The sequence below is a fragment of the Armigeres subalbatus genome, chromosome 2, assembly GCF_024139115.2.
Source record: "Armigeres subalbatus isolate Guangzhou_Male chromosome 2, GZ_Asu_2, whole genome shotgun sequence".
Lineage (NCBI taxonomy): Eukaryota > Metazoa > Arthropoda > Insecta > Diptera > Culicidae > Armigeres > Armigeres subalbatus.
Genome location: NC_085140.1, coordinates 262,227,734 through 262,252,176, shown reverse-complemented (window position 1 = coordinate 262,252,176; position 24,443 = coordinate 262,227,734). Strand labels below are relative to the sequence as shown.

General features: G+C 43.1%; 2 protein-coding genes across 4 annotated transcripts in view; both read left to right on the top strand.

Moving 5' to 3' along the window:
* LOC134212165 (protein madd-4) overlaps positions 1–24,443 on the top strand; it is an 803,678-nt gene that overhangs the window by 740,323 nt on the left and 38,912 nt on the right. For all 3 annotated transcript variants that reach the window (XM_062689782.1, XM_062689781.1, XM_062689783.1), the window contains one exon: positions 20,598–20,986. In XM_062689782.1, coding sequence (XP_062545766.1) covers positions 20,598–20,986 — 389 coding nt within the window. The remainder of the gene's footprint in view (positions 1–20,597; positions 20,987–24,443) is intronic.
* On the top strand, positions 8,561–9,503 carry LOC134212166 (3-oxoacyl-[acyl-carrier-protein] reductase FabG-like). The gene is made up of 2 exons (XM_062689784.1): positions 8,561–9,148; positions 9,209–9,503. Exons 1-2 carry the CDS (start codon positions 8,602–8,604, stop codon positions 9,424–9,426), a joined length of 765 nt encoding a protein of 254 aa, XP_062545768.1. The 5' UTR covers positions 8,561–8,601; the 3' UTR covers positions 9,427–9,503.

Sequence of the window (24,443 nt, the reverse complement as noted above, 5' to 3'; positions counted from 1 at the left end):
AACTTCGAAAGTCGATGCTGGACGCCAAGCTGGAGAGGGCGGTCGGGACGGCCAAGTGTAAATCCGTGAAGTCGGCGGAGTCGAGGTCCACCCAGACTGAGGCCCAAGGATTCGCGGACTCGGGCAAGGTCGAATCGACCGAAGGCGTGCCAGCTAAGACGGTGGTGCCAAAGTCTACCCAGACTGAGGCTCAAGTATTTGCGGGTACGTCGGGGATGACTGCTCCAACGGAGAAGACACAAAAACGGGGGAGACAGTCTTCAGGGGATGAGCTCCCTGGGGGCCGCTCTAAAACGCGGAGGGTTACTACCCCGAACAAGGGTAGTGGGGCTGGGAAGCTGAACCCCGGCCAGGTATCTCCAAAACCGGGTGAGGAAGGACCTGGAGAGGTCCGTCCACTCAGAAAAGACGGTGGCAAGGGTAACGGCATGCTGAAAGTTCTCAGCCGCACCAGACCAGGGAAGTAGAGGGGGATGACGCCTGGTGGGCATTGATCACGAACATGAGGAAACCGAAGACGTCAAGGGCCGAATGGCGAATAAGGGTAGCAAGAAGTCCAGGGTAGGCGCCAACCGCTCCAGGGGCGATGTCCTAGTCATCAAAACGGACGAGGCTAAGTACTCGGACGTCTTGAAGGCGATGAGAAGTGACGTCAAGCTCGGTGAACTCAGCGCCGACGTACGTCGAATAAGATATTCCCGGATGATCCTCGAGCTGAAGCGGGGCGTCTCGTAAAAGGGCGCCGCCTAAAAGAAGTTGGCGGAGGAAGTCCTAGGCGAGACGGTCAAGGTGAGGGCACTCACGATGGAGGTGAATCTAAGGGTTAAAGACCTGGACGAGATCACTGAAGTCGAAGAGCTGGTCACGGCACTGCGGCGACAGTGTGAAGTGGAGACGCCCACCGCAGCCGTTCGGCTACGGAAAGGTCCGGCAGGGACGCAGGTAACATTGGTTCGGCTATCTGCAGCGGCCTCCAAGGTAGTCAAGTTAGGGAGCGTCAAAGTGGGATGGTCGATATGCCATGCGCGCATATACGAGCAACCCGAAGTTTGCTTCAAGTGCCTGGAACCGGGGCACAAGCAATGGGACTGCAAAGGCCCTGACAGAAGCAATCTCTGCCGACGCTGCGGATTGGAGGGACATAAGGCACAATGCTGCACGAACTCTCCCAATTGTTTGATTTGTTCCAGCAAAGCTGTGAACAGCAAGCACCCCATGGGGGGTTCGATGTGCCCGGCGTTTAAGCGTGCTACAAAATCAAAGTGCAGGTAACGCAGCTGGCTTGCTCGGCCTCGCCCGAGTGTTTGGTGTGCGCAGGTTTAGAGGAAACGGCGGAACACGTGTTGTTCGTGTGCTCACGTTTTCGCGCAATGCGTGACCACATGCTTGCCACATGTGGTCTGGACACTACCCCGGACAACCTAGTTCGGAGGATGTGTAAAGATGAATTTGTCTGGAACGCCGTTTTATCGGCTATCGTCCAAATCGTCTCGGAGCTACACAGAAGGTGGCGCGTGGACTCAAGGATGGCTAGTTCAGGCGCAAATAAGAGGTGGTCCAAGGGATCGGAGTCGGCTTCATGGGTCATACCGGTGGTCATGCTCTGTGGTCGAACTCGATCCTTTTATCAAACAAGTGACCGTCCGAAGAACAACATGGTATAGTCGCTTTTGCGGCGTCGGTCAACCGGGCAGGTTCCGAGCTCGAGGACGGAAAGGGGTCCTCGTCAAGGCTGGGGCAAGCGTAGGCACCGCGTCGGCAAGTCCCTCTGTGTGCTGGCGAATAGGCCCTATCGCAGAAAGGTCAATTTGGGGTGCACGCGACATCATCATTTTTGATACCAGTCGTGCAGAGGGAAGCAGGCGCGAAGTCGACCCTTCCCACCTTCCGAGGACATAGGGCGTGGTAAGGCCACCTGGAAAGCCGGCAACGCGCTGGCACGATACCATGGTGTTCTTCTAAAAAAGCGAGTTACGATGTTCGGTGCTGCAAGGACACGCAGCTAACCTCGAGGGTGCGTTGTGCACTGGCCCCCCTTTGAAGCATTACTTTCTGGTTGTACCGAAGGGATTATGGGCTTGGCGGCAATGGAAACGGTTTAGCGGGTCGGGGATGTAGTCCTGCCTCCCTCGGTGATCTCTAACCCCGCACTTCCTGGTCAACCCAGGATGTCTGTTGGGCAGATTCCCCCTCCATTGTTTAGGAAGAAAAAAAAGGGAGCATTCTCGAGTCCCTTCGAAACGCATAGTTGGTTACGGCAAGGTGATGGTCTTTCGTGTCTGCTTTTAAACATCGCTTTGGAGGGAGTAATACGAAGGGCAGGGATTGACACGAGTGGTACGATTTTCACGAAGTCCGTCAAGACGAAGTACATGATAGGAAGAGGCTCAAGAGAGGTCAATGTAAGCCACCCACCACGAGTTTCTATCGGTGGTGACGAAATCGAGGTGGTTGATCGAGGTGGTTCGTGTACTTGGGCTCACTGGTGACCGCCGATAACGATACCAGCAGAGAAATTCGGAGACGCATATTGCCTGAAAATCGTACGTACTTTAGACTCCGCAAGACGCTCCGATCGAATAGAGTTCGCCGCCATACCAAACTGACTATCTACAAAACGCTTATTAGACCGGTAGTTCTCTACGGACACGAGACCTGGACGATGCTCGTGGAAGACCAACGCGCACTGGGAGTTTTCGAAAGGAAAGTGTTGCGTACCATCTATGGTGGGGTGCAGATGGCGGACGGTACGTGGAGGAGGCGAATGAACCACTGGTTGCATCAGCTGTTGGGAGAACCATCCATCGTTCACACCGCGAAAATAGGAAGACTGCTGTGGGCCGGGCACGTAGCCAGAATGTCGGACAGTAATCCAGTGAAAATGTTTCTCGACAACGATCCGACGGGAACAAGAAGGCGAGGTGCACAGCGGGCAAGGTGGATCGATCAGGTGGAGGACGATTTGCGGACCCTCCGCAGACTGCGTGGTTGGCGAAGTGCAGCCATGGACCGAGCTGAATGGAAAAGACTTTTATGTGCAGCACAGGCCACTCCGGCCTTAGTCTGGTAATAAATAAATAAATAAATAAATAATGCAACGAGGTAGTGGTCGAACTTTTTGTTCACACTGCGGTAGATGCGGACATTCGTGAGAATAAGAATTTACTGTCGATCAGAACGTGATCGATTCGATTTTCCGATTCTTGGTTAGGTGATCTCCAAGAAAGGGATATTCTTGCGGAAAAAAAGTGCTTCAGACTTCCATGGAGGCTAAGTTTAAGGTGTCATTCGATACGAATTGCAGACCTTCCTGGCCGTTCACCGATCTATACATTTTCTCCCTTCGTATCTATGCATTAATGTCGCCGATGACGATTTTGACGTCCCGTAATGGGCATTCATCGTACGCTTCTTCCTCGTCGGCGGTTCGCCCTTCGATGGCAGTTTCTTCCTCGTCGGCGGTTCGCCCACGCTTATGATGCTGTAGTTGAAGAAATGGCCAATGATCCGCAACTTTCACTTCGTTAGTTGCGCTTTGGTAGAAGGTAGCCGCTTGCCACGAGCGACGTTGAAGTTGCAGGCATGTCATTCATGGTGATGAGATGAAAACATGTTCAGTTAGCTGGCAATGGGTAAAGTTTCAATAAAACTTGTTACGCTTGTTCAATGCAGAAAACAAAGAATTTATGCTTGTCCATCGCGCCTATCAGCGAACGACGTTTGCTAATTGAGGTCTGGTTGTGCCTCAAAAAGTGAAGTATCACCCTTACTTGATTGTGATTTTGTTTATATAATATGTGTATTTTGGTCATAACATTTAGCCACTTCTACGCTCAAATGATGTCACCCATTAATCGGAGTGAATTACTCGCTAGCAACGAAAATGTGGCTGCCATCCCCCACATTGCTGTGTCGATATACACACATTAGTGCATTATATCAATTGGAACATATTTCAAAACGCTGAGCATTCCAAACGAAACCAAACAGTGGATGCAACTGTTGCTACTCAACTCTACCTAAGTTCAGTTTTAGTTCATCAACTGCAAAACAGGGAAAAGTTCTGTCATGTTTTTACTAACTACGCTCATATTCCACTGCACTCGAGCACGATACGTAGATGGTGGGGGACTGGTAAAAGTTTCGCACTCGTTCGAAGTTCATTGCAAACTGCTGTTGGAAATAAATTACTCGTCATTATAATATTTACCGCAAGTGTTTTGGGGAACTTTCGTGTAAAAGCATACAACAGCATCCAATTTATGGAAACCAATTTATGGATTTATTTTGGGAAGTTATGACCAGGTTTGTCATTTGCCATTTGACTAGAACAGATAATTAGGTTTCACATATGCAAATGCTTGAAAGACACAGACTCAAAAGCAAGTGAATAAGTTTTCCAGTCCGGTCAAAGACATTTTCTTCGAATTGCATTGGCATAAAAATATCAACGTTTTTGCCTCATAAATCCTCGCAATTAATCACTGAAAAAGTGTTTAACGAACACTAGGCGTCGAAAGTGTACTGTCCCAATTGGGTCCTAAAATGAAGAATCGGTTTTTGGTTTTCTTTCAGAGCTAATCATCCTGAACGCGTAAGATTTTCTTCTGCTAGTCCTGAATAAAATATGACCAGAATTTTGACTCAGAACATACACAGTAAAAAAATCTGAAAATTAAACGCTATGGAAATATTTGAACTCATATTTTTGTGTTCAATAACCCTTAACTTTACATCCAACTTTTTCTTGTATGCAATATTGAATACAAGCTTCATAATTAATCGAAAAATTGCAATATTTTCCCCTTTAAGGACACTCCTCACGGAATCCAAGTTTCAAAGTGCTCGCGTTTTCGGGGGCACACCACTTGATACGGAGGCGGCGCACAACTGTCATTTTTGTTGATTTAGCTTTGCTGCGTCGCAGCATGCGTGAAATAATAAAAATGACAGTTGTGCGTAGCTTCCTTATCGAGTGCTAGGATAGGATGTGTCAAGTAGTCAGTAAAAATCGTACCGATTTTCTGTCACAATCGTACCGGTTGCTGATTGGTTGAAAATGACAATCGATTACTTCGATTAGTGGCGGCGTGTTTTTCGTAGGGCAGCATGGTTTTGGTTTGGCCGTGTTGCAGGTTTGTAAAGTTGATGTTAAGCAAATTACATAGATGTTTGAGTTCCAGTTTTTTGGTAAAAAATGAATTTATATTGAACTGCAAACGCCATATAAATTATTTTCAAGGATTGTAAAGGTTTTAAACTGTTGATTTCAAGCATTACCATTCTCCTTTCTGTCATTTTTGATCTCAAAATCATATTTTCATTAGCGAAAACTTCTCTTAGTTGGTCTTCCGCTTCTCTTACATAAACAATGGGTGGAACGGAAAGAAAAACATAAAGTTTTGATACATGAATACATTTGGAAGATTTTGTACCAAATAACTTTGGCTGCACTGGCGACCACCTCGTCAGAGCAACCGACTAAAAAAACAAGTCAGGCTCAATTGAGTTGTCACATCCTATCCTAGATCGAGTAGTGTGCCCCCGAAAACGCGAGGACTTTGAAACTTGGATTCCATAAGGATTGACCTTAAATAATGCAAATACACCCGATTCTGTTTTACACGGATTTTTTTACACGGCCGTATAAAAAAATACCACACAAAATTTTTGCAAAGTTGCTCAATTTTTACATGATTCGTCTAGAAATCATAAAACTTTTTTTATACGGATTTTCAAATTTTGAACTGAAAACTTTTTTTACACGGAACGCATTCCCCGTGTAAAAAAAGAATCGGATGTTTAACGATTTTAGAAGTAAGGTACACTGGGGGAAGTGGAAAAAGGGGGTAAGTGTAAAAATCGACTCGAAAAATTGGAATTGTACATACTTTACAGTTTTTACCACATCATAACATTATGCAAGAAAATGCTTTGATGCTCACACTAATACTATGTTGAAATTGGTATAATACATACACTAACACGGTTAACGCTTGAACGGTAATTTTAGGTTTCGCGAAAAGTTGATTTTTGTATGAATTGTATGAATGCAATCAATTCTTATTTGCACAAATTGTTCTTTTTTCAGGAGAATTTATATCACAGGGGACCATTCTAATAATTGTATTACTAATCCCATTCAATCGGTAGTGGTTTGTACCAAGAAAGAAAATAATTCAAAGATTTTACACTTATCCCAGGTATCAAACACTGCGGGGAAGTGGATAATGTTCTAATTACGCAATTTTTGTCTTCCCTCTAGGGTTTATTTCGATAGCTGTGAATCTTTATATGTTCCTTCTTTGTTATTATTATGATTCCAGTGGTGATTGGCTTAATATAAAAGAGAAAATGCCTGATAAATCCACCTATCCACCTATTGATGCATTTCACATGTGTTACATATGAAAAAAATGTATAGGAAAGTTTAAAATGGCACTTAAAGGTAAACATATTGTGTAATTCACATTAATTTTTATTCATAACAAGTTTCGCCGTTGAATGCAATTTTTTTGCGAACAAATTGGTGGACAAGTGCTTAAGAATACATAGCTGATAATTTTGTACGTGCTTTGTGCACACACATACTTACAAATACCCACATACAGACATCAGCTCAATTCCTTAAACCAAGTTGATTAGTTTATAACCCTGTAAGTCCCATTTTTCCTTTAAAAAGTTCATCATTGGGGCGAACATATAAACTTTACGTACACTCAGTGTTCGAGAAGGCAAAACCAGCCCTCCCCTAGCTATTACGAGAATTCCTTGCGAATCTATTCCGTTAAGTTAATGAAATTAATCCACAAAAGATACTCAGAGCAATTATCGTATTGATTTTAGTTATATGTAACTACTCATCACTATTGAAGGTCAAGGGTTTTCCACTTACCCCTTCTCACTAGGGTAAGTGGAAAAACAACTCCTAATTTTAAAGTCTATTTCCATACATTTCACGCGACCAAAATGGTGCGAATTACCACACAGTTGGTGCAAAATTGACTGTTTTTGATAGTCCATTTTTGATTGAATGCATTCAAATAATTTAAACAGGTTTTACACTAATTCAAACATGCACTATCGATTTTTCCTTTTCCACTTCCCCCAGTGTACCTTGTCCTCTTTTTCAATAGTTAACGAACATAGTTAGGGGAAGATGCCCCAAAACGCCCTCCCGAGGCAAAACGCCTTTTCTGGTTTCCCTCATATTTACGTCATTAAGATGGGCGTTACAAAACTAGATCTAAAATTATGTAGGTTAGGCGAAAAAAGTTTCAGAATAGTATATGGGAAGGTCGGGAAAACCGTAAAATTTCCACATTTTGAAGAAACATCTAACATTTTGGCAAGGCAAAACGCCCTAGTGGCACTTATCTACAATGTACTTGCGTCTCCATGCACTATCCATACCAGAATGCTGATTCGCCGACGCGTGGTGCTTTGTTCCCTAGGAGCTGTCAGCTAAAAGGCGTTTTGCCTCATAAGTTTTCCGGCAACAGAATATCAACACTTTTTTGAAATGTGAATATTATAAATATGATTGAGATTTTTAACCTTTTTTGAATGGCATCAACTAGCTATTTTGTTTAACTGTTGCATAATGTAAAAATACCCATGAATAGCGTTACAAATAAGACAATAAAGCAGTGTTTGCTTAGCTAGGGCATATTGCCCACCCTTCCCCTAGATGATGCCTTCTCTGCATTGCAAAGAAACATGTTACCTATAACCAATTTTGCAATTCATAAAATTGTGAAGTAGGTACTGTATGATGTTGGAAAACACATGGCGGCAAATCTGTTACTCTGCATTTCTTAGGAAGCAACGTAATCCGTTTTCTTAATCTTCATGTGCATTCAGCATGGAGACGCGTGGTGCCTCATAGGTCTGTGCTGTAAACGAATTTTATCACGCAAAACCGTTAGATACTGCATCCAACAATAATGGTGCGAATATGATAAATAGGAGGAACTTTATTTTGAAATCTATGATTTTGTGGCAACCATGTTCGTTTTCTATAGATCCATGTCATCGAGCATTTTATGAGCACTTAACTGGCACCGCATGCATAACTGTCCCATGTTGATATGAATTCCATATCAATATGGTACATTTCTGATTGCAGCGGCAACTATGGCATTTCGCAATAATGGTTAATTTTAGCCCTTTAAGGGAAATGGAAGCATAATGACTTGGCCAATTTTCTTCAATTTTTAGAGTTTATCTTGAATGGTTTTGCTCTTATACAATGAACTTATTTATAGCTCGTTCAACACTACCTAGGGTGAGTGTAACGGCGGTTTTGTCACATAAGCTGCAAATTTTACTACCCCGCCAATTTTTCTTTAACTCTGGAGAGCCATCCATTTCAAAAGCAAAAACCTTCAAAATTGAAGATTTGTTAGAGCAAATAAAATCTTATGAGAATGATGTAATAATATTTGATTCGCAAAATATCAGTTTTTGCCAAAAATCCCAGCCTTGTTCAAAATCCGTACAGCTACCCTTTACAAATATTGCCTATCTGATAACGACATAGTATAAAAAGATAGTGCACTATGAGAGCACAGGTCAGTTTCGTCCGGCAAGCCAACCGCAATGGATTTTACGGGCAAAGTCGTTCTCATCACGGGTGCAAGCAGCGGAATCGGGGCCGTTACTGCAAAGTACTTGACGCATTTGGGCGCCTCAGTCGTCATGACCGGTAGAAACGTAGAGAGTCTCAAGAAAAGTGGAGCAAAATGTGTGGGTAAGCACGAGCCATTGCTCATTGCTGCCGACGTAACGAAGGAAGAAGACAACGTTCGCGTTATTGAGGAGACAATTAACAAATATGGGAAGTTGGATGTGCTGATAAATAATGCAGGTCGGGGAGTGTTTGGAAGCATCGAAACTACTAGCCTGGATCAGCTGGACGATATGTTGAACATCAATGTGAGAGGAGCTTATCACATCACGATGCTTGCTGTACCTCATTTGATCAAAAGCAAAGGAAACATTGTTAACGTATCCAGCATAACCGGAATCCGCGTTTTCCCAAATTCGTTGGCTTACTGTATATCGAAAGCTGCTTTGGACCAATTCACCAGATGCGTTGCCCTTGAGCTTGCACCGAAGCAAGTTAGAGTTAATTCTGTTAACCCAGGTAATACGCTTACCTCAGCAGTTGCACTTTCAAACTTTATCTAACCGTGAGCATATTTAGCTGTTATTGCAACAGATTTTCAACTTCGCGAGGGGATGAGTCCCGCACAATACGCTGCCTTTGTGAAGCATAGTGAGCAAACTCACGCCCTCGGAAGGATTGGACAACCCCAAGAGGTGGCCGAAGCTATCGCATTCCTGGCTGCAGATACTGCCACCTTCATTACCGGGACATGTCTTTGCGTGGATGGCGGACGAACAATCATGTGTCCGCGATAATAAAACATTTTCAGAAGGTGATGTGGCTAATAAATCAGTGAATCAGTTTGCAAAAAATAAACATATTTAAATGAAAATGTTGATTAGAAACAATCTTTCATTATATGGTTTAAAATTGAAGGCTGGCATGATATATAACTTTTTTTACTAATTATACTTTCAAATTCCACGTTTAGTATCAAAATTAAAATTACAATCATTTTGCTTCAGTTTGTACAATTGTTGCAAGCTAAAAATAAAGAAGGTCAATTATTTCAATTTCCGAGTCATATTTATTAGTAGCGTGGAACTCACTACTCCATAAATTTTAAAAATTTGCCGGCTTCCTCGAAATTCTAATTCCAATATTCCATCATAACACTTGTTCGCTATTTCAACACTTCTCGCATCACGTCGTTCCGCCTACAGCCGCCCAGTACCGCCAGATCGAAACTATTAACTTTGCCGTGTCAAACAAGTTCTCAACTGCGGAGTGCAGATGTTGTTCGGCAAACTTTTCATCGCACAACAGCACTATCGGGAACGGCCTGGAGAAAATTCATCGTTGCCAATGTGCGGTCGCTATTCCGCTTCCAGCTCTGCGCTCCAACTGTACACAAATCAACACGGACCTAGTCACATGCTTTATTTATGCTAGAGACACTCCACTAGCAAGCCTCCCTTCCAATTGTTTCAGTTTCGGCCGCTCCGGAACCAAACGACAACACGGGCAGCTGGAGTGTAGTCGAGTAGTTCCTCTCTACGGCAGTGGTTCTGAAACTTATTTGCATTACGACAGAACCAATAAGCTGTAAAGTTTTTTATTAAATTGCTCATGCACCTTAAAATGATGCTTTTAAGATTTTTTCTTTTATTTTATGATTTTTTTTTCTATTTCGTTTATTACACTTTACGGAGCCATGTTTCTTTGTGATTTATACAATCAATGTCTTTTTTTAATTAGTAAGAGAGGGGTAGGAGCCAGCGTACTCGTAATGACTCGAGGTTAGTTTACAATATTTATGGATGGACGGGGCTTAGGATTCGGGATCAGGGAATTTTGGCTGCTCATCCGGGTATTTTATGAAGTTCTCGCTATTCGGTTATTGAATTACAGACATTGCAATAACAATTTTGTTTTGAATATCCTGGATGAGCAACACGAAGCTTCATTTGAAAAATCAATAGATAAAAATCTACTCAGTATGTAGACGCCGTTTGTTTGATTTTTTTTATAATATTACCAGATGGCACCAAGCACCAATGATTAACAGAAGAAGTTTTATTTTAAGAGAAGTTCAGAAGTTTAATAATGGGATAACTATTTTGTTTTGATTTATCGATGAAATATGTATCCAAATGCGTATCAATTTCACCTGGTTGTATATTTTGTAGGAAGTTGTCAAGTTTAGTGCTTCTTCGTGATTTTCAAATTTAGCTAAAACCTAAGATGCTAAAACATACGAACCATCTTTGCTATATTGTGAAAATATGTCCTCATGAGTCATGATCATTTTGTTTACAAATCGGCCTTGGCATTACAATTATATCCGGGGTTGTTTTGCACAAGATCAGTGGATGCCTTATAATCTGTTATCACACTGTTCTTGGAATTCAAATTTTAAAATGACGTTCAAGCAATTCTAAAGTATTAGTAAGATTCAGCAACTATTTCCAGGAAACTACATGATCAACCACGAATCGAGGCTGTAGTTAATTATTGGGACATATCTAAATTTATAAGTTTCTAAGTCCCTACCATCCTCCGAAACTCAATTTTCGTGGGAAGGGACAATTGGTGAGATTTTTTCAATTTAAAAATTTTCTGAACCTGTTTAGTTATATTCGTTTACCCCCTCGGGTAAAATTCTGCTCTGCTCAGACGCTGGTCACTCCTGACGGAATCCAAGTTACAAAGTGCTCGCGTTTTCGGGGGCACACTACTCGATACGAAGGCGGCGCACAACTGTCATTTTTGTTGATTTCGCTTTGTTGCGTCGCAGCATGCGTGAAATAATAAAAATGACAGTTGTGCGTTGCTTCCGTATCGAGTGGTGTGCCCCCGAAAACGCGAACACTTTGAAACTTGGATTCCGTCAGGAGTGACCTTAAGTTGCAGATTCGATGGTAGTGAATGCCCAAGGACACTGGCTGAAATTTTAACATTAGCTTTTGGGAACATTTTGTTGTCATATAAAAGTGGTTCATCTGAGTAGGTCATCTGATCGAACAGATCATTTAGCTTTATAAGTTATTTGGCCGAATAGATCATTTGTCCAAATAGGTCATTTGGCCGAATAGGTCATTTGGCCGAATAGGTTCTTCTTCTTCTTATTGGCATTACATCCCCAGACTGGGACAGAGCCGCCTCGCAGCTTAGTGTTCATTAAGCACTTCCACAGTTATTAACTGCGAGGTTTCTAAGCCAGGTTACCATTTTCGCATTCGTATATCATGAGGCTAGCACGACGATACTTTTATGCCCAGGGAAGTCGAGACAATTTCCAATCCGAAAATTGCCTAGACCGGGACCGGGAATCGAACCCAGCCACCCTCAGCATGGTCTTGCTTTGTAGCCGCGCGTCTTACCGCACGGCTAAGGAGGGCCCCCACCGAATAGGTCTTTTGGCCGAATAAATCATTTGGCCGAATAGGTCATTTGGCCGTAAAAATCCTTTGCCAATAAGTCTTTTGGTAGAATAGGTCATTTGGCTGAATAGGTAATTCAACCGAATATATCATTTACCACAAAAAGTCATTCGGCCGAATATGTCATTTGGCCAATTAAATCATTCGACCGAACAAGTCATTAGACCAAATATATTATTTGGCCAAATAGGTCATTCGGCTGATTATCCTATTTAGCAAAATAGATCAGTCAACGTCACATAATTTCTCACTTCTCACTGCAAAAGTGAGAAATAAAAAGTTAGAACGTGAATATTAAACGGCCCGTTTTGATATTCATGTTTCTTGTATACCTATTGATTATTCCATCGAATTTGCAAGATTGGAAATCTAACGCTCGAAATAAAAAAAATATAATCCACTGCTGTTATTATTTTCAGATTCGCGCATCTGTATTGAGGAAAATGCATGGGATTTCGAATAGGGTGGGGACCAAGTTTTTAGGATCTTTTGAACCGTAGTTTTGGCAAAATTAACAAAACATATATCATATTCTGAATCTACTTTAATACTCATTCTTCTTAATAGTGCATGGGCACTATTCCAATCCATCTTCGAAAAACGTTATCGACAAGCAGCATTAACTGACCAACTCAAAACACAAAAGACTTTCCGGCGATCCAGGACTCGACTAATTAATGTATAATCAATGGTTTTCGCGACAAAAAAGCTAACAGCCATGAACTTATACTTTGCATTGTGTGTTTGGTAAGTGTTAGGCCGACGGTACTAATCGAATAGTCAAATGCGGTACCAAACGAGCAATATAAACATACATCACTAATCGGTAGTAAATGCGAGAGTATTGTATTGTAATGAAAAGTTTTCATTTAATTTATTTAGTTTACATCTAAACAGATAACACATCTCTCGCCGCATCTCTCCATCCTCGAATGCGCCCCACGCTCGCCAAGTCGTTTGGTATCTGGTCTGCCCACCTCGCTCGCTGCGCTCCATGCCGTCTCGTACCTGCCGGATCGGAAGCGAACACCATCTTTGCAGGGTTGCTGTCCGGCATTCTTGCAACATGCCGTGCCCATCGTACCCTTCTGGCTTTAGCTACCTTCTGGATACTGGGTTCGCCGTAGAACTGGCCGAGCATTGTCCATGTTTCATGTCCGTAGAGGACTATCGGTCTTATCAGTGTCTTGTACATGACACATTTGGTGCGGTGGTGAATCTTTTTTGACCGCAGTTTCTTCTGGAGCCCGACTTCCACAGATGATGCGCCTTCGTATTTCATGACTAACATTGTTATCAGCCGTTAGCAAGGATCCAAGGCAGACGAGTTCCTCGACCACCTCAGAGGTATCCCCGTCTATCGTAACACTGTTTCTCAGGCGGGCCCTGTCGTGCACGGTTTGTCCACTCGCATGTATTTTGTCTTCGATGCATTCACCACCAGTCCAACTTTTGTTGCATCACGTTTTAGGCGGGTGTACAGCTCTACCACCTTTGCAAATGTTCGGCCGACAATGTCCATGTCATCCACGAAACTGACTGGATCTGTTGAAATTCGTACCCCGGCTGTAACACCCGGCTCTTCACATGCCACCTTCTAGCGCAATGTTGAACAACAGGCACAAAAGTCCATCACCTTGTCTTAGTCCCCGACGCGATTCGAACTCGAAAGTTCTCACACTCCAGTTTGTCACCGTTTGTCTTGTAGATGTGGCATATAACCCCTTCCTTCCACTTCTCCGGGAACAGCTCAGTTTCCCAGATTCTGACTATTAGTTTGTGCAGGCAAGTGACCAGTTTTTCCGGACCCATCTTGATGAGCTCAGCTCCGATACCATCCCTACCAGCTGCTTTATTGGTCTTTAGCTGTTGGATAGTATCCTTAACTTCCCTCAAGGTGGGGGCCATCGTGCGTTGTACTGACGTAGTCATCTCCTTCGCTACCTTAACTCTCACTGCCTGTACTCTTTTTTTTATTTTTAACGATGGTAACGGAAATCTGCAAACAGACACCTGGGGAGGCGAACCCAGGTAGTGTGGGGATGGGATCACCACTCCCGACCCACTAAAACCAACTCCTTCCTCTCCAGTCATTCCCCCGGCCCGCAATTAAGCAATACTTCGGGGGATGACTATTGGGCATTGCGCCTCCTCCATGACGTACACAAGTGCACGTATGCGCCTCAACTCTTCGACACTCCCCATGCAACACATTTGCACAAGACATACTGGCACCACATGTGCCCCAACACTCACCTGCCTATGCCGCTTGAATGACTGCAAGGGAAGACCAGGTACCCTGCAGGGGATACCCAATGCCGCCATCTCACAACATAGACAGTCCTCATTCAGTATGGTGCTCACCCCGTCCTGCAACAGAATGGCACCACTTGTCTACCAAGCCGGAGGCGACCCTAGGTGGCTCCTATGCCGCTGCTACCCAGCAACGAGACAGACCCACTCATGTCTCCTATTTCTGAGGTGCCGCAGAGGCATCAACCCCCCGACACTCCTGCCAGTCATAGCGGGACTTTCGTGTCCCCTACTTCTGAGGTGCCGCAGAGGTATCTGCCCCCCGACACACCCAGCGAGACTTCACTCATTCCGTCCCTGACAGCCGGATCACACTGCTGCCTAAGCAGCCACTCTGACCATACGTACCATGCGAGTCTGACTTGTGTGCTCGCTCATACATTCAGTCCCAATCGCTTGCACCACTTGTGCACCATTCTCTTTGACGTTCAGTCACTCACTCAGTGGGGGTTGTGATACCCCCATCTCCCATTTTTATCCACTCTGTGCACCTCCTGTGCATCGTTTGGGCGTGGAACACCCGGCACGTCAAGCGTGCCTAACACTCACCTACCCAGGCTTTGATACTGTCAATAGGTCTCCGTAAGGTACTTTGCAGGCAGCACCCACCTATTGACATTTCGAGGCCCAGATAGTCCTCAGCCAGTGTGATGGTCTCCCCATCCTGCAATGGGCGGCACCACTTACCTTACATGTCTCCGATTTCTGAGGTGCCGCAGAAGCATCAACCCCTGACACTCCTGCCAGACGCAGCGAGACTTTCGTGTCCCCTACTTCTGAGGTGCCGCAGAGGTATCTGCCCCTGACACTCCTGCCAGGCCTCACCAGACTTCAGTCATTCTAAAAATACCGACCATGCGTACCATGCGACCCTTACTTGTGTGCTCAACCATACACTCGGTCCCTCATTCTGTGGTGGCATTACGAGTAATAACCCCAACTCCCATTCGATTGCACCACATGTGCACCACTTGGGGTGTGTGGGTACCACCCACTGCCACCCGCTTGCCGCCGAAGCAGCCCTCACTCTGTGGAACCTCTACAGGCTTCTTTAGCGACGTGGCTAATTGTTTCAACCCCAGGCCATTCATCCCTTCGGCACGGGACGCGTGACACCTTGGGATTCGGGGTTAGGGGCTTGTATGCTTTAAGCGGCACACGGTCGCTTGATAAGGTTTGCTTGCGGATATGTGGTTTTTGGGAGGGAATTAACAGCGCCCCCTGTTAACCCCACCACCTCCTAGGCAGAACCCCCTGACTCACAGACAGCTGGGGAGGGGTCGTCAAGCCCTTGGACATGGTCCCTGCTGCCCCCACTCTTAGCGCCATTAAAATGTTCCTCGTAGTGCTGCTACCTCCTTTCGATCACCACACGTTCGTCCGTCAAGATGCTCCCATCCTTATCCCTGCACATTTCGGCTCACGGCACGAAGCCTTTGCGGAATGCGTTGAGCCTCTCACAGAACTTGCGTGTTTCTTGAGAACGGCACAGCTGTTCCATCTCCTCGCACTCCCCTTCTTCCAGACGGGTCTGCTGTCTCCGCTTCCGTCTATAACGTTCCACGTTCTGCCGGGTACCTTGCAGCAGCGCGACTGCCAGCAGTCCTCAAGAGGGGCCCCATCGAGCTCACCCTATTCCGGCAACAATGCCTCGAAGTACTGCGCGTATGCAGTAGCGACATAAGGTTGCTTCAGTCGCTCTAGGTCGCACCGCGGCGGTCGTCGGTACCGAACATTGTTGATGACGGATAGTTTTGGGCACAGTTTAACTATCACCAGATAGTGGTCAGAGTCGATGTTAGCGCCACGATATGTCCTGACGTCGATAATGTCGGAAAAGTGCCGTCCATCAATTAGAACGTGGTACATTTTTGATTATGTCTGCAGTGGTGATTTCCAGGTGTACCAATACGGAAGGCTCTGCTGCAGCGCTACGATGCCGAATCTACGGTCCTTAAGCACATCGGCGAGTATGCGTGTGCTCCCGATGAAGTTGAGAGATTTCGAGTTCCACGAACCGAGTTTCCAATCGCTAGTCCCTTTTCGTCGCAGTCGTCTTCGCCGATGGTTCCGGTCCGTACTCTCTTGTCGATTGTTCGTTGCGTGAGTTTTTTTAAAGGCTGGCTTGTAGGGCCTGACACCAAACCCCCTAAATTATCGGAGGACCACCGTTTTCACCGAGGTTGGTTTCCCGAACTTCCCTAAGGCTACTCGTATCCCAGCCAGCGCCACGAGGAGGTAGGGATAGGAGCTGCTGGGAAAGAGGCTAAGGACCGCGAGATGTGGTCTATTTTATTCCTTCAGGTACGCGAGGTACCAATGGTACGCTTTACCCAGCATTTACCAACCAGCCAGTAATGAGAAACGTATAAAAATTATGTACAAGTTTGAAATCAAGCTGTTATTATGTTATGTATATTGTTGTTGGGGAAGGTTAATTAGTCTGTAAAACTGACTGCCTGTTCACTATTGTAGCTAAAAGCGAATCAATCCGTACGAGTTACAAGTTCAATTGAAAAAATGCCTTTTGGTAATCCCCAATTCGGGCACTTAGATGTAAGTAATTTTAAGTAAATCTCTACGTCTCACTGCTCATTGTAAAAAGTGAGTAGCCCGAAATGAGAGGTCTACTCATTTTAGACAGGGAGATGTGAGGATTGATTAGTGAGAAGAGAGAAGAGAGACGTCACAAATAATTTCTCACTGAGAAAAGTGGGAAGAGCGTACACTGCCAAAAATATCTATATAAGATATATGTGTCGCCGTTATATTTTTTTGCAATAGCTCCACCCTAATATAATTGATATAGAACCACACATAAATTAAATAATTGCCAATTCGACATAAAGTTTATTTGGATATATATTTTATTAGTAGTTCGCGTGGAGAATGTGTGCGCTGATATACATCATAAGTAAAATCTATGGATTTTTGCCAATAAATATGTGTTGATTTTTAGTAGTGTAGTAAAGCAGGGAGGCGCTTCTCTCCTCACTCAACATTTCTATTTTCTTATTTCTCACTTTTACAGTATGAAGTGAGAAATGATTATTGATAAGTGAGAAGTGAGACGTCAAATAACCTATTTAGCCAAATGACCTATTTGGCCTGATGACCTTTTCGGCCATATGGCATTTTCGAGTAAATGACCTATTCGGCCGTACGACCCGTTCGGCCCCAACTTTCAGACAGATGGGTTTCGGCCTAATATTCGGCCCAGCATTCGATTAAATGACTTTCAGCTTAATGGGTTTCGATTGCAAATAATTAGGCAGAACTGTGTCAGTTGAAGAGATTTTCATAGAATGTTTGATGTAGAATTTTGTTTTGTTTTTACTAATCAATCACAATTCAAAATATTCATTTCAGCCCTAATCGATATTCGATTTTACGCTTGAATATCAACTGACTATTGAGTATCAGGCGGCAAATTTTGTTTGGAAGTTTGACAATATGCTGCAAGATACTCGTGCCTACATTGTTGAATGTCTGATAAAAACAAACACTAGTCAATGACGACGCTGCTGTCGAGTGTCGATACAAGTGATAGTAAAATGAAGATTTCCGTCCTTGAGTGTGGCATCCATCGATAAAGATTGCTTACAATTTGAGTGTTGGCTGCGATGCCCTGGTGTACAGGTTTAAAACTTTTACAACTAAAGCCTTAAACGAGTTATTGTCCTTTTCGAATTCCTCGCATGCTCGGTAGATCGAATAGTGAGCAGATTTATTAGGAGCGAATCCTTAGAATCTTCTGTAATTTCTGTAATTTCTTTAAGATCGAAAATCTGGAGCGATCTTCCAAACCTTATAGTGGTCGGTGATATATCGAGAATATGCAGAATATGGTCACCAACAGTAGCAATTACTATTAAAGCGCATTTCCTTGTCGCATTCTTTATCACTGTCTTCGAAATTATTATGAGAATTTCTTTTCTCAGAAGCTAAACAAGGGACAACTATTCAAATAAATGCAACACTTATGGGATCACATAGGGAAATTAAATCTCATAATAGTTTCGAAGACAGTGATAAAGAACATAGCTACGACGAACTTATAGCGAGAACCGAAATATCGCTGAAATTGCATTAACAATTGATACCACAAATATCTAACTTAAGTATAAAAACTATTCAGAGCAATAAAAGTAAGTTGTGTGAATAACTACAACCGGTCCCTATGTATGACTTCTGCGGCAATTGAATCAAATACAGTCTAATCCTAAATCAGAATAAACAGAATCTGCACCGCAACCAAGGACGGTTCTTCTGGTACGAATATATTTTGCTCGCAACATGTGCACTGTGGCAGTTGTACAACCATGCAACTCCATCAGCCGTATGTAGAAGTTCGATTAATCCAATGCAGCATTGCAATTGCGTTTAGTTGAAACACACCATAAGCTGAATAAACATTCAACACTTCTTTTCTACCTTACATCACTTGTCGTAATGAAAATTACAATCTTCTTATAGATTATAGATTATAAAAAAAAAGATTCCGCTCTCACGTTTTAAAAATTAAAAAAAAAATATTTCACTGGCAATGCAACGATTTTTCTCTAGAATCGGCTCTGTTCGAATCTGCGGCTGCGACGTCATCATTAACAAAGCATTTTTAGTAGCCCCACAAAAAAAAGCAAATCCTGGAAGTATCAAACTCAAAATATACAAGTTGTACCAAAGCCCAAAAAGCATTGAGAACCGTTACTCCATATGACCTCGCTAGTTCACACCGCAATTGGTCCAGCCGTTGGGATACAACCTGATAGAACCCAATCTACAATTCATAGCCGGTGCAGCAGCGCACTACTTGTTCTGTAAACACCGATTGGTTTGATAGCCCACTGTGCTGCAGACCGCCAAGTGTAGCTAGGCCATAATGACATTCATAAAAAATCTTTATGACTTTATTTAAATTTCGGGCGATAAATTTATGGCTCAGCAAGACGCAAGACAACCGTCGACTACCCGACGCTGACGGATCGAGCGAGGAGGGTCGGAAGGGGGGGGGGGTTATGGAAACAACTTGTACCCCGAACATAAATGACTGCGATACGCTATCGTTTTGTTGAATCTGAATAATTTGGTGTGAATGTGAAAATTTATTGATTTATGGAATATACATAAGCGAACGCGGGCCGGAGCCAAGTGATGGCCAGCGGAGCTTTTCCCAGGATCTCGACTCTCGAATGCAGGAGGAGGGAAAAGTTTTTCGAGCCTAAAATAACCAAACTTTACCAGCGATGGCGACAACTCGATTAGGGACTACGGGCATTGGGATGAGATTGGGGCCGACGCTCATTGTACTGCCGTAAATTAAATCGCAACTCTAGCGTGTCCGTGAGCGAAAAAGTTTTATAGGGGTAATGGAGATGATTTAGGAAAACAGTGTTTAGCTCATTGGAGGCTATGTTTGCGTTTCCTGGGAATTTCTTGACGTTAGCCTTTTTTAAATGCTCTTATAGCGATCCATTTTATTGGAAATAGATTTCAAACGTATTAGGGTTCATTCACAAGTTACGTAACACTAAGTTTTGCGATTCAGAACTCCCTCCCTCTTAGCGCTTTTCGTCAGGAAAAAAGTTTTGTTGCTTGTGAAACATAACGCTGGCTCCCTTCACACCCTCTCCCCACTACATCTTTAAGTAATTTGAGATCAGCTCCTCACTAGCATGGATCAGATTTTAAATTAATATCCACCTGTGAATATATAATGCATATTAGAAGAAAATAAAAGAAAAACGGAATTTTCAAAGACGATTCGGAATAGGATCTAAAACTTATATTTCAGAAAATCGCCTTCAAAAGCCATATCAACTTAATTTGCACAATTCTTTTCTTGAAATCCCAAAGTCGTTTGCAATCATGATTCTCCATACGGAAACCATTAACGCAAAATGCCAGTGTTTATAGCAGGAGTCGTCATGTTCGGGATTTGAGTTAAAACGGTAATAGATGAACAACAAGCGAAATTTTTTAACCCAACAGGTTGGACTAACTCAAGAATTATAAAAAAATGTCATACTTTTCTTCTGTATCATTCATTAACACTGATTTAAGTACAACTTGAACACTATTAGAAATAATTAAAGAATAATATTTGGTTCTCTATGAATAAAAGTACGGTGGATTTCCGTTAAGATCTCTAAAATCTCATCCAAGTCATAATACACTCAAATAATAAAACCACCGAACTAATCTAATTAACCCAACTCTCATCTTTGCAGTGTTCCGTGTCGTGCGGCAGCGGTATCCAGATCCGCAGCGTCGAGTGCATGGACTCGAGTGGTCACTTCAGCAACCAGTGCGACCACAAATCTAAGCCCTCCACCGGCCAGCAGTGCACCACCGGTATCGGCTGTACCGGCGATTCGTCTGCTTCGTCAGCTCTAACCGCGGTAATTGCCCCGCCAGCGGGGGCGCCATCGCCCGTGCCAGGCCTAACGTCGCTGGATAGCAATGTGGCGTCGCAGCTGAAGGAAAAGTTATCGCACTCCGAACGGGACCCCACGCTGATGACGTACAACGATCAACCCTACTACGCTCAACCGCTCCGGCAGGATCGACTACCGAAGGCGGAGAAAATTGTTTCCCAACGAGTGCCGAGCGAGGCAACGTGAGTGAAAATATCTGCAACGATTTTTTCGTTGGCTTTCATCCTTTCGTCATACTCAAATTTTCCACTCTGATTCCTTTGACCGTATTTTTCGTTTGGTTCGTGATTCGAAAGCTGCAACCACCTCTTGATGCAGAGGAAGCTCATTTGTCATATCTAGTGGATGGATGCGATGTGAGTGCCGGGTTGGGTGGTTCCATCATCTGGGCAAAGGCGAATCATATTTTAGGGACGTCGTCGGTAGCTAGAATTGCCGCCTGGAACGATGACACCGAGTTTTTTTTCCTGCGAAAAGAGTTTACGATACATCGAATATTGCTCAATCATACCTGAATCATGGAGATGGGAAGAACACCTACAATAAAGAGATGCTACCAAGATATGCTTCCCATCGATTGATGGAAGGTACACGAAACGGAAAATTGCGCTGGGATAGGATTGAGTCAGCATATTCGTACCAGCGGGTGATCAGTTTAATAACGATTCAATTACCATCATGACATGCAAAATCGTTGCATAAAAGCTCAAATGATGGGATGAGATATGGAATTGATGGCCATCAACAGCATCCATGTAAACTTGAGAACAACTGAGAAAAGTTTTTGTGTTCAAATCGAGTACTTAGCACAGTGTTGCTCCGTTAATCTTTCCCAGCGTTTATGTAATAAATACGCTTTTCATGACATTTCTAAAGCTTCTCAACTCTCCCACGTTTCAATTCAAAGGTCTTGAATTTCGAAGTATTTTAATGATTATGATCTTTTCTGACAATGTTGATGCCCATTCCTGGAAATTCTACAGTCACATTTCATCCCTTTTATTCTTGACAATTCCTTACAAGTATGATTGTTGGCATTGAATTGAGTGAGGAGCACTAGCCTGTTGATGGTAGCCAATAGCGAATACTTGATTTCCCCGCGCAAGAACGGCGTTATCAAACAAAGTGTTTGTATCTCTGTATTTCACTCGCGAGAAACTTTTAATTATATTGTGGCCCTTGTTCCTTCTGTTTAACTAATTATGCGTATCCCAACGAATTTATAAACTGGCCCAGCCTCAGCCATGTTCAGACTCTGAGTGCTTTTGCCGAGCGGAATAGCAGCAATTGTTAGCAGAACTGTTTAATCGAAATGACGATTTTGTTTACAAAATTTTAATTTGAGGGTTTGATAAAAAATTATACAAAAAATAAGAGAATTTGCATACTTGGTTTGCTAAGGGTATAGGGGAGACTGGGGATACTTGATCCCCTTTCTTGGTTTCCGATGCATCACAGCCAAAAATAAATAAACATAAGCGATTTCCACACAGTCCTTGAATTATTGTTGTTAATGATACACAATCGATTTTTTGGAGTGCTGTCAAAAATCGAATTTAAAAATATTCGGGGGAAATTGATCCCTCTCCAAGAACTTGCTTTGATAAAATTAGAAAGGTGCCCTCAGATTTTTTAAATGTTTTTACTTCAAAATAGGCGGAGTTTTCGAATTGCTGTGCGTATACTTGGATGATTTTTGTTATTAAATTCGACAGCACATGCTATTTTAAAATTTGGGGAGACTTGATCCCCTTTCGATGATATTTACGCAATAAATTATGTTTTTTTGACAGCCCTCAATCAAATCAGTCAAATCTACAAAAAAAAATTAGAAACATGAGAACAAATTTTTATTTTTTTTAATTTGTTCGCCAATTTTTTGTATAGGTGACTAATGGGGGATCAAGTGTCCACATATTGAGGCAATAACTTCAAATACAAATATACTAAAACTTTGATGGAATGTTGACATTTTCATCAGTACAGATCATTAAGCATATTTATGGCTTTGTGCTGTGAAAAAACGAAATCATTTGGTCATTGTTATAAAAATTCCACCATTTAATTCCACCACTTAATAGTACCTTGACAGATACGTATTTCGATCTCAACAGTAAGGTCGTATTCCTGTTGAGGTCGAAATACGTATCTGTCAAGGTACAATTACCACCACTTAATTAACCCTTTTGTTACCGACAGGGTACCCGGGTACCTTTATCGTTTTCAAGTGAATTTTTTTTACGGTTCTTAACATCGCAGGAAATTGAAACTCCGTGACATCTTCAAACTTGGCAAATTTAAGGTTTGGGTGGTATGAAAATGAAAATCCAGTAACGGGGGGCTTAGGGAGGGGCTTCTGAATATTTTTACCCCGTAACGTACCGACAGGGTACCCGGGTACCCACGTTTTGGTGTGACCATAACTTCGTTAGTTTTCAACTGATTTGGACGATTCCGTTTGCTATGAATGAAGAAATTCATCCTTTATCCGAACCATTTCACATAGGACCGATCCTGATTACCTGGTTACCGGAGTTCCGGATTTGCTAGACCATGTCTCAAAAAAGAAGAAGTTGATCTTATAGAATCCAAATGATGATTTCTTGTATCCTGAGTTACCAGTTTCGCAGAAAACTCGAGGATTATGACTTCCCAACGTATTAGGACCAAGTGATCATATGGACTCGGAACGGACATCACGGAATAGGTTCCCGTGGGCCCTATAGTGGCCGCAAATTCATTCTGAAGGAACCCTGGCAATATGGGTATCAAAATTCTTCAAATTGTTTCGGAAACATGTTATTCATATAGTTGAGCCCATAGGATGGATATGAACCGGGACAGTCATTCTGGAACAGGTTCCCGGAGGGCCCGTAATGGCCAAAAACTCATTTAGAATAAACCCTGGCAATATGGGTATCAACATTCTTGGAATTGTTCCGGAAACATATTTTCCATGTAGTTGAGACCATAGGATGGATCAACCGGAACGGTCATCCTGGAATAGGTTCCCAAAGGGCCTAAAGTGACCATAAATTCATTTGGAAGAATTTCTGGCAATATGGGTATCAAAATTCTTGGAATTGTTCCGGAAACATATTTTCCATGTAGTTGAGACCATAGAATGGATATCAACCGGAATGGTCATTCTGGAACAGGTTCCCGGAGGGCTCGTAGGGGCCAAAAACTCATTTGGAATAAACCCTGGCAATATGGGTATAAAAACTCTTGAATTGTTTCGGAACTATGGTATCAAGAAAGTTGAAACCATAGGATGGATATCAACCGGTTCCCGAAAGGCCTTCAGTGGCCACAAACTCATTTAGAAGACACCCTGGCATCAAAATTCTTGGAATATTTTCGGAAACATGTTTTTCCAAGAAGATGGAACTGATGTTGGGTCATCAGGCTGAATGGCCGTTAGGCCGAATGGTTATTTGGTCGAATGACAAGTGAGGAGTGAATAGTGAGAAATGAGCAGTGGGAAGTGGAAAGTAAAAAGTGAAAAGTGAAATGAAAGAAATGAGAAGAGAGAATTGAAAAGTGACACAGTGTTGACCCGATTTTGTCATTCCCCGATTTTATCTTCCTTCGACATTATCACATTTTCGACCCGATTTTATCACGTCCCGCTTTTGT

What these genes read in the sequence shown, in the direction of transcription:
- LOC134212166 (XM_062689784.1), top strand. Translation starts at nt 8,602, where the DNA reads ATGGATTTTACGGGCAAAGTCGTTCTCATCACGGGTGCAAGCAGCGGA. An exon ending in AGTTAATTCTGTTAACCCAG is followed by an intron (nt 9,149 to 9,208) that starts GTAATACGCTTA and finishes GAGCATATTTAG; the next exon opens with CTGTTATTGCAACAGATTTT.